Below are 11,289 nucleotides of genomic sequence, written 5' to 3' on the forward strand. Positions count from 1 at the left end.
GGTGGCCGTCTTGGTATGAGAAGAGGGGAAAGCCCAACAGCCGATCTACTTTGTTAGTAAAGCGCCACAAGGGGCCGAGTTGAGGTACATTAAATTGGAAAAGCTAGCATATACGCTCTTAACCTTGTCCCGAAGGATGCGGCAATACTTCCAAGGACACCGAATAATCGTCAGAACGGATCACGCGATTTGCCAAGTCTTGCAGAAGCCCGACCTCGCGGGAAAGACGATGACCTGGGCAATCGAACTATCTCAGTATGACCTACAGTACGAACCTAGACATGCAATCAAGGCCCAGGCAATGGCTGATTTCTTAGTAAAAGTGACGGGAGACCCACACGAAATTCCGAACACGCGGTGAAAACTCCATGTGGACGTAGCTTCCTACCAGAAGTTTGGAGGAACGGGAATAATCCTAGAGAGCCTGACTGGAATGGTATATGAGCAGTCCATTAAGTTCGAGTTCCCCATATCCAACAACCAAGCAGAATACGAAGCCTTCGTCGGTGGGATACTCTTAGCAAAGGAAGTCGGAGCAACTAGGGTGGAGGTGTGCAGCGACTCCCAGGTCGTCACCTCCTAAATTAATGGGACGTATCAAGCGAGGGACTCCCTACTGCAAAAATAGCTGGAAAGGGTCAAAAGGCTAAGCAAAGAATTCGATGAGGTCGTGGTGCAACACGTCCCCAGAGAGAGGAACACCCGAGCTGACCTCCTGTCAAAACTTGCTAGTATGAAGCGAGAAGCGGGGAACCAATCCTTAATACAAGGTTTACTGAAAGAACTAACGGTCATGCTGCATTTAACCCAAACAGCCGACATCCCCTCATGGATGGATCCAGTCACCGTTTTTCTGGAAAAAGGAAAGCTCCCTGATAACGACAAGGTTACGAAGTCGCTAAGGAAGGAAGCGGCCAAATACGTTATAGTCCAAGGACAGCTGTTCAAGAGGGGATTGAACCAGCCTTTGCTGAAATGCCTACGTCCCGAACAAATGAACTACGTATTAACAGAAGTCCACGAGTGGTGTTGCGGCCACCACGTCTAAGGGAGGGCCTTAGCCCGGAATCTTGTCAGGGCCGGCTACTTTTGGCCCTCAATGATGTTAGACTCCCAAGAGTTCGTAAAGAAATGTAGGAAGTTCAAGGAAAACACCAATTTCCACAATGCCCCAGCAACATAACTGAGTCTACTGATGGCCTCCCGACCCTTCTCTCAGTGGAGGATCGACCTATCGGGACCCTTGATGCAAGGAAACTTGTCTCTCAACAAATTTCCCTTGGGCAAGTATACCAAATTATCTTCAAGTAAAAACTCACAATAGAGTGAGGTCGAATCCCACAGGCATTGATTGGTCAAGCAACTTTAATTAGAGGAATGTTCTAGTTGAGTAATTGTAGGAAGTTAAATGGCGGGAGAGTAAATAACAGAAAATGTAAGTGCTAGAAATAAATGGCGGAATGTAAATGGCATAAAGTAAATTGCAGAATCTTAAATGGGGATTTGGGGAGATGAGTAGAAAAGTAAATGGCAGAAAATAAAGAGAATGTGTAAGATCAGAAATGGGGGATTCATTGGGCTTAGGAGATGTTGCATTCTCTGGATCAAGTTCATTCTCATATCTTTTCCAATCAATGCATTCATTGATTTCCTTGGCAACCCAAACTCTCTAAGCTTGAACAATTGCCCAATTCCTTGATTTAATTGCTCATGGGAAGAGATAAAGTATGGTCACTGATTATACCATATATATTTCCAAATCAAAGTGTTGGTAGGATTATATGTCACTATATCTATCCAAACCCCAATTTGGTCCAACATGAGAAAGTAATTCTAGCATGATCTCCTCATCCCTTTTCCAAGGCTCAGAGGAGATCTAATTATAGAAAGTTTCTTTTCCAAGACAACTAACCAATTGGATTAAGATCGAAAGCTTTCTAGTAAAATCAAGAGAAAAGAAAGAAGAAGAAGAATGAAAACTATAATTGATCCATCAAATTACAACAGAGCTCCCTAACCCAATAAAAAGGGGTTTAGTTGTTCATAGCTCTGGAAATGGAAGATGATAGAGAAGAGTACATTCTAAAACTAGAAGTTGCAGAGAAAGTAAAATATATAGAGTGTAGTTCTAAAGTTCCCGATCTACATTTTAATTCAAAACTATCCCTATATATACTACTCTTCAGATCTTCTAGTTAGCTCTTCAAGTCTTGGATATGGGCCCTTGATCTTTAGTTGAAGAAGTTACAGTCTTTAGTGGGCTTAGCTTTGCTTGCAAAGAAAGTGTGAGTTAGGCATGATGGGAAGTTAGTTAGGACGTTAGTGGCGTTAACGTTAAGTGTAAACTTGGGTTCGAGAGCGTTAGTGACGATAACTTTGTCACTAACATTCCAAACTAGTTGATCCACGTTAACTTCAACGTTAGTGGTACTAACATAACCACTAACATAGCTTCTTAGCCCTTTGCAAACGTTATTGGCACTCACCTTTACCAATAACATTGCTCTTTGTCCCTCTCTTTCACGTTAATGGTCCACGTTAGTATAACTAACGTGGCCCTTAACGTGGGCATGCCAAGGCTCGAGAGCATTAGTGACACTTACCTTTGTCACTAACGCTTCAGAACACCCCTTCCTTCTACTTTAGTGCTTCACATTAATGGCATTAACGTGACCACTAACGTGGGTGTATTTGCCATTTCCAACGTTAGTGACAAAGGTGAGTGTCACTAACATTGGCCTATCATTCATTGCTCTATGTTACCCTTGACCACTAACGTATGCAATTTAGGCTTGGTCTAGCGTTAGTGACAAAGGTCAGTGTCACTAACGTTTGCGACTTCCTCTTTTCTCCACGTTAGAGCCCACGTTAATTAGATTAACGTGGCTTAGTGTGGCATTTTGGAACGTTAGTGGTCTTCACTTTCACCACTAACGTTGGAGCTCCTCCTTTCTTCCACGTTAGTTCCCACGTTAGTGCACCTAACGTGGCAACTAACGTGGGTTATGATGGCATTCGAAGGCGTTATTGGTGGTTACTTTACCACTAACGTTGCAAGCTCACTCCCATTCCATGTTAGTGGTCACGTTAGTGAAGCTAACGTGACTGATAACGTGGTTCTTCTTTGCTTCCTTTGTCCTGAAATCAAACAAACAAGGTGCATCAAAGCTTTGTTTTAAGTCATGAGATCATGCATCATCCATACTATCATTCAACTCATGCATAATTCTCATGAAATCATGTAAAGTTCACAATGTTTGCTTGAATCAAGATTTAAGTGTATATTCATCCAAAACTTGCTTATTTACTAAGAAAATGCATGAAACTATCCTAAAATAGTAAAGAAAAAGGTCAGTGAAACTGGCCAAAATGTCATGGCATCACAACACCAAACTTAAAGCTTGCTTGTCACTAAGCAAGTACTGAAACATAAGAATGATAAATGAAAGAACAAGAGAAACAAGTTCTTATTATAAAAGTAAAGTTCTTGGTTTATAGGGTTTCATGCATAGCAACTTAGGTTCATTCCTTTACTGGTTTTCAGGTCCTTATCATGCTCTTGAATACTTGCTTGATTGCATCCTATGAGATCTTTATTCCTTGATCTCCCCCTTCTTTTCAGGGTTTATTGTATTCTTAGGCTAAGTGCTTTGTGAGTGGGCAACTCTTTAAAATAAGCTTTCAGCCAACACTCCCGAACCAGTTGGTTCAAGGTGCTAGGTGTTGAAACACCCCTAAAGACTTACTCCCTCAAGTCTCTCTCCCCCAAACATGCACACCACAGGCATATGGTTTGTTATTTTCTTTCCTTGAGGCCTTGGTGTCCAGTACCTCTTTGGGTTACTAAGTGTTCTGTGGCAAGGTTGCTCTTGATAGTGGATTTTCAGTTGATAATCCCGGGTTAGTTACCACAAGTTATCAAGTGATGAAGCACTCCTGAGAACTTATTCATCCAAGCAGATCCTTGGCATAGGAACACCACAGACACATCCCTCAAGATTTAAACCCTTGGTGCCTAGCCTTATTTCTTATTCTTTTTCTTTCCTTTTTCCAACTTTCACCGTTCTTTTTTTTCCTTATTGGGACCTTATTTTGTTTTTTAACTAGTCTCATAGGATGTGCTTCAAGCATAGGATTCAGAACATGTAGTTTCCTGTATACCTTGTTGGTGGACCAACTTAGCTAACCAATTACTACACCACAAACATTAAGAACTTAATCCACAAGATGAATCCCACTATGGTTTTTCATAACCTTTTCTTTTATTTAGCTTAAAGAACAAGCATACATTTAAGCAGGATGAAATTAAAAGCAGGGAACTTAGACTAGCACTGATGAGTGGATAATTCATACGCTTTTTGGCATTGTTTTTAGTATGTTTTTAGTATATTTTAGTTAGTATTTATTATGTTTTTATTAGTTTTTAAATAAAAATCACTTTTCTGGACTTTACTATGAGTTTGTGTGTTTTTCTATGATTTCAGGTATTTTCTAGCTAAAATTGAGGGACCTGAGCAAAAATCTGATTCAGAGGCTGAAAAAGGACTGCAGATGCTGTTGGATTCTGACCTCCCTGCACTCAAAGTGGATTTTCTGGAGCTAAAGAAGCCCAATTGGTGCGCTCTCAATTGCGTTGGAATGTAGACATCCTGGGCTTTCCAGCAATATATAATAGTTCATACTTTGCCCAAGATTTGATGGCCCAAACAGGCGTTCTAAGTCAGCTCAAGAATTCTGGCGTTTAACTCTAGAACTGGCACAAAAGCTGGAGTTAAACGCCCAAACTGGCATAAAAACTGGTGTTTAACTCCAGGAAATGTCTCTACACATGAAAGCTTCAATGCTCAGCCCAAGCACACACCAAGTGGGCCCCGGAAGTGGATTTTTACAATAAACACCCTAGCTTACTCATTTTTGTAACCCTAGGTCACTAGTTTACTATAAATACTACTTTCAGTGATTCATCTTGTACCTCATGACATTCTACATGTTTCATATTGTATCTTCTACGGTATGAGTTTCTAAACCCCATTGTTGGGGGTGAGGAGCTCTGTTGTTCTTCATGAATTAATGCAATTACTACTATTTTCCATTCTATCACGCTTGCTTCTATTCTAAGATATTCATTCGTACTTCAACCTAATGAATGTGATGATCCGTGACACTCATCATCATTGTCACCTATGAACGCATGCCTGACAACCACCTCCGTTCTACCTTAGATTGAATGCATATCTCTTAGCCTCATGATTCAGATCAGAGTCTTCATGGTATAAGCTAGAATTATTGGCGGCCATTCCTGAGATCCGGAACGTCTAAACCTTGTCTGTGGTATTCTGAGTAGGATCAGGGAAGGGATGGCTGTGACGAGCTTCAAACTCGCGATTGTTGGGCGTGTGACAGACGCAAAAGGATCAATGGATCCTATTCCGACATGATCGAGAACCGACAGATGATTAGCCGTGCGGTGACAGTGCATTTGGAACATTTTCACTGAGAGGACGGGATGTAGCCATTGACAACGGTGATGCCCAACATAAAGCTTGCCATGGAAGGAGTCTTGCGTGCATGAAGAAGAAGACAGTAGGAAAGCAGAGGTTCAGAAGACAAAGCATCTCCAAAGCCTCAATCTGTTCTTCATTACTACATAACAAGTATTTATTTCATGTTCTTTTACTTTTTACAATTAAATCTGAGAATTATGGATATCCTGACTAAGAGTTACAAGATAACCATAGCTAGCTTCAAGCCGACAATCTCCGTGGGATCGACCCTTACTCACGTAAGGTATTACTTGGACGACCCGGTGCACTTGCTGGTTAGTTGTGCGGAGTTACAAAAGTGTGATTGTAATTTCGTGCACCAAGCACACATATGACAAAAGCAAAGAAAACAAACACTAAATTCTAGTGACTTAAGCTAAAGAATACTATCAATAGGGGCACATTCAGACTTCCAATTTAAACATTCCACAGCAGATGGAATTAAGTAACAACACAACCTCCTGGTGGTAACTTCTATCTCTCCCTTTGTTGTCATCATCCATAGCTTTTGCATCCTTCTTTGTCTCCTTGGATGATGGTGCATTGTTTTTCCAAGAGCTTGATTGAGTTCCTGCAAAGTTATTAGAAGTTTGTTGTTCCCAAAGCACTTGAGAAATAGTTAGCATGCATGTATGCTTGTGAATTTCTGAACTTAATTTGGTGTGTGAACACCAAACTTAGTTCCTTGCCTAATGCAACAGATCGAATACATGCAGAGAACCTCACGTGCTTTTATTAAGAAAATGACTATGAACTAGAAACTAAACTATTGTTAAGTACTTTCACTGATTGGTTGGAGCTAGTAACTTGTCATTGAAGGGGTGTAGTATGATTCTAACTGAAATCTTTGGTGGAACACCAAACTTAGAATTACACATTCACCCTTGGATTGTTTTGGTGTGCAACATCAAACTTAGCTCCTCACAATACAGGGAGAACTACTTGTAACCTTTATTTAAATAATTATGAAAAGAAAACTACCTTAGGTTGGGTTGCCTCCCAACGAAGCACTCTTTTAGCGTCGCTAGCTCGACGATTTCTCCATTGGTTGAGATGATACTTCATTTTAGGGCTCTCCCCCATGTTGCCCATGTAGTGTTTGAGCCTTTGTCCGTTCACAGTGAAAGTCCTCTTTGAGCTTTCCTCCATGATCTCTATGTGTCCATAAGGTGAGACCTTTGTGACAAGAAAGGGTCCGGACCACCTTGATTTGAGTTTCCCAAGGAAAAGTCTCAATTTGGAGTTGTAGAGGAGAACTTGCTGTCCTTTTTCAAAGCTCCTGGGTGTCAGATTGAGGTCGTGCCTTCTCTTCACGTTTTCCTTATAGATCTTGGCGTTTTCATAGGCTTGAGATCTAAACTCCTCCAGTTCCTGCAGCTGCAAGACTCTTTTTTTCACCAGCTGCAATGCTGTCAAAATTTAGTAGCTTGAGAGCCCAGAGGGCTTTGTGTTCCAGCTCCAATGGTAAATGACAGGCCTTTCCATACACCAGTTAATATGGGGACATCCCAATTGGCGTTTTGAATGCTGTCCTGTATGCCCAAAGAGCATCATCTAGCTTCTTTGACCAGTCATTTCTTGATGCTCCCACAGTCTTTTCCAGGTTCTTTTCTAGCTCCATGTTGGATATCTCAGTTTGCCCACTTGTTTGGGGGTGGTAAGGTGTGGCAACCTTGTGTTTTACCCTGTATCTTAGGAGAAGAGCTTCTAGTGGTCTGTTGCAAAAATGGCTCCCTCCATCACTGATGAGAGCTCGTGGGACTCCGAACCGGCTAAAGACATTCTTTCTGAGGAAATTCATGTCCACCTTGTTGTCATTTGTTGGGGTTGCAATAGCTTCTACCCACTTGGATACGTAATCCACCGCCACCAAGATATATTTGTTTGAATATGAGGTTGGAAAGGGACCCGTGAAATCGATTCCCCACACATCAAATAGTTCCAGCTCTACAATGAAATTCTTTGGCATCTAATTTCTTTTGGGTAAGTTTCCAGCTCTTTGGCATTCATTGCATTTCTTCACTAGTTCTTTGGCATCCTTGAAAAAGGTGGGCCAAAAAAATCCACTTTGTAGCACCTTGGCTATAGTTCTTTCCCCTTTAAAGTGGCCTCCATAGCACGAGCCATGGCAGTTCCATAAGACCTCTCGTCCCTCTTCCTCTGAAATGCATCTTCTAAGGATTCCATCCGAACACTACTTGAAGAAGTATGGCTCATCCCAGATGAAATATTTAGCATCATTAATGAGTTTTCTTTTTTGATATTTATTGATCTCTGGAGGCAAATCCCCAGTTGCCTTGAAATTGGCAATGTCTGCAAACTAGGGTGCTCTGTGAACCATCATTAACAGCTCATCTGGAAAGAACTCATTTGCACTTGCTTCATGTGTTTCACCTTTATCATGAGGGATTTTGAATAGGTGATCTGCTACCTTATTCTCCACTCCTTTCTTGTCTCTAATCTCAATATTAAATTCCTGCAACAACAAGATCCATCTTATCAGTCTTAGTTTTGATTTCTGTGTGGCAAACAAATATTTAAGTGCTGTGTAATCTGTGAAAACAATCACTTTGGAACCAATGAGGTATGATCTAAACTTGTCAAATGCAAAAACTATTGTCAGTAATTCCTTTTCAGTAGTGGTATAATTTCTTTGAGTGTCATTGAGGACCTTGCTGGCATAGTATATGACATGAACCAAATTATCTTTCCTTTGTCCTAACACTGCCCCAACTACGAAATCAGATGCATCACACATCAGTTCGAATGGTAAGTTCCAATCAGGAGGGGTAATGATAGGGGCTGAGGACAATTTCTTTTTCAAGTTTTTGAATGCTAGCATGTACTTCTCATCAAAGATAAATGGTATATCAGATAAAAGGAGATTGCTTAAGGGCTTGGCTATCTTTGAAAAAGCTTTAATAAATCTTCTGTAAAAGCCAGCATGCCCTAAAAAGCCCCTAATTGCCTTGACATCACTTGGTGGGGGTAATTTTTCAATGAGTTCCACCTTAGCTCTGTCTACCTCAATGCCTTGGTTAAAAACTTTATGTCCAAGGACTATTCCTTCCGTCACCATAAAGTGGCATTTTTCCCAATTCAAGACCAGATTGGTCTCTTGACATCTTTTTAATACCAAGGCAAGGTGATTTAGGCAATTAGGAAAGGAATCCCCGAATACTGAAAAGTCATCCATAAAGACTTCAAAGAATTTCTCTATCATATCTGAGAAGATAGAAAGCATGCAGCGTTGAAACCTTGCAGGGGCATTACATAGCCCAAATGGCATGCGCCTGTATGCAAACACTCCATATGGGCAAGTAAATGACATTTTCTCCTAGTCTCTTCGATCAACCACTATTTGATTATATCCTGAATAACCATCTAAAAAACAATAATATGTGTGTCCTGCAAGTCTTTCCAGCATCTGATCCATGAAGGGGAGTGTGAAGTGGTCTTTTCTTGTAGCTTCATTGAGTTTTCTGTAGTCAATGCACATCCTCCATCCTGTGACTGTTCTTGTACGGATGAGTTCGTTCCTTTCATTGGGTACTACAGTGATTCCTCCTTTCTTGGGGACCACTTGGACGGCGCTGACCCATGGGCTATCCGAAATTGGGTAGATTACCCCTCCCTACCACAGCTTCATGACTTCCTTCTGTACCACTTCTTTCATGGCTGGATTCAGCCTCCTCTGGGGTTGAATGGAGGGTCTGGCATCATCTTCCAACAGTATCTTATGCATGCATATGGCCAAACTGATTCCCTTCAAGTCAGCGAGGGTCCATCCAATGGCATCCTTATGCTTTTGCAATACTTGGAGTAGTTCCTCCTCTTGTTCTTGGCTGAAGGCTGAGTTTATGATCACTGGATAACTTTCATTCTCTCCTAAATATGCATATTTGAGAGTGGGCGGCAGTGCCTTTAGTTCAAGTTTGGGTGCCTCTTTTCTTTCATTTTTCTCCTCTAGTGTGCCCTGAACATAAACCTCAGCTGTTGCAGCCTCTTCGCTTGATGCTAATTCCTCTTCTTCTGTTAAACCCTCAAGTTCTTCCTCTTCAAAATTCTCTTGTACTACATCTTCCAGTGAATCCAACCTCATACATTCTCCCAATGAGTCTTGTGGGTAACTCATAGCCTTGAACACATTGAATATCATTTTTTCATTATATAGTCTAAGGGTAAGTTCACCCTTTTGGACATCGATGATAGCTCCAGCAGTGGCTAGGAATGGTCTCCCCAGGATGATAGAGGTCTTGGCTCCTTCCTCCATATCCCACACTACAAAGTTTGTTGGGAAGATAAAGTCTCCTACCTTCACCAACAAGTCTTCTACTATTTCGTGGGGAAACTTGAATGATCGGTCTGCCAGTTGTAGAGCCATTTTTGTTGGTTTGGCCTCCTCATTTTTATCACCAACATCAGATTTATGCTGGCTCCTAAATCACATAACGCCTTTTCCACTGTAATTTCCCCTGTAATACAAGGAATCTGGAAGCTCCCAGGATCCTTCAATTTCTGGGGTAATTTATGCTGAATGATCGCACTACATTCTTCGGTTAGTACCACAGTCTCGTTGTTCTTCCAGCTTCTCTTCTTGGTCATCAACTCCTTCAAGAACTTGGCATTGAGTGGCATTTTCTCTATTACTTTAGCAAAAGGTATGTTAATCTGTAATTTTTTGAAGATTTCTAAAAATCTTGAGAATTGGCTATCATCCCCTTTTTTCTTCAATTGCTGAGGGTATGGGACTTTTGGAACGTATGGCTTCAGCACTTCTCCTTCTTGATGTGAATTGGGAGAGGGAACTTAAACTTCATCTTGTTCCTTTTTCTTTTCATCCGAGTTCTTCTCTTGTGGTTTCTTGGAGGTCTCCTTCAATTCCTTTCCACTTCGGAGGGTGATAGCCTGACACTCCTCCCTTGGGGTTGAATTAGTGTTGCTGCAAATGTTGTGGCTAGGAACTTGCTTGAATAGGTAGCAAATTTATGTTTCGAGTTTCTTGATAGCAGCATCTTGATTCTGCATATTGGATCACACTTCTTCCCAGAACATTTTACTGTCTTGGATTTCCTTGCATATTCCTTCAAGTAGAGTCTCAATTCTGGAGAGTCTATCTTCGGATGGTGATGGTGGGTTGAGGTTGGAGGGGTGAGAAGGGCCATTTTGGTTTTGATATGGATGTTGAGAGGTATTGTTGGGTGGGTGCTGATATGATCTCTGTGTAGAGTGTTGGTGAGTTGCATTGTGGTTGGGGTTGTGACGTCTGTGATCTTGGCTGTGATCTTGTTGATTTCCCCACCTAAAGTTTGGGTGGTTCTACCAGCCAGGATTGTAAGTTTTGGATTATGGATCATGGGTTTGCCGAGGTCAGTTCCCAATATAGTTGGCTTGTTCCTGATCACCCTCTTCCTCTGCATTCACTTCTTCTTGAGCTACTGATGAGGTGGTGACTGCTGCAACTTGGTTTCTTTCCATCTTCTTGGTAAGGTCAGCCAGCTGCTTGGTGATCATCTTGTTTTAAGCCAGCAGCACATCCATATTATTTAGCTCCATTACTCCTTGAGTAATGCCTCTTTCAGAAGCATAGAAGTAGTCATTCTCAGCTACAGTCTCGATGACATATATGGCTTCTTCAATGGTCTTCTTCTTGTTCAGAGATCCCCCAGATGAGTGGTCCTCTGCCTTCTTTGATTCATAAGAAAGACCCTCATAGAAGATGTGTAGTTGTACCCATTCATTGAAC

At 41.5% G+C, this 11,289-nt stretch overlaps 1 protein-coding gene across 1 annotated transcript; it reads left to right on the forward strand.

Annotated features, from left to right (window-relative positions):
• Nucleotides 1-433: 433 nt before the first annotated feature.
• LOC148561405 (uncharacterized) lies at nt 434-1,048 on the forward strand. The gene is made up of 2 exons (XM_088490753.1): nt 434-550; nt 629-1,048. Exons 1-2 carry the CDS (start codon nt 434-436, stop codon nt 1,046-1,048), a joined length of 537 nt encoding a protein of 178 aa, XP_088346879.1.
• The last annotated feature ends 10,241 nt before the right edge of the window (nt 1,049-11,289 follow it).

The sequence above is a fragment of the Arachis ipaensis genome, chromosome B6 (genome assembly GCF_059453495.1).
Source record: "Arachis ipaensis isolate K30076 ecotype BB chromosome B6, ASM5945349v1, whole genome shotgun sequence".
NCBI lineage: Eukaryota > Viridiplantae > Streptophyta > Magnoliopsida > Fabales > Fabaceae > Arachis > Arachis ipaensis.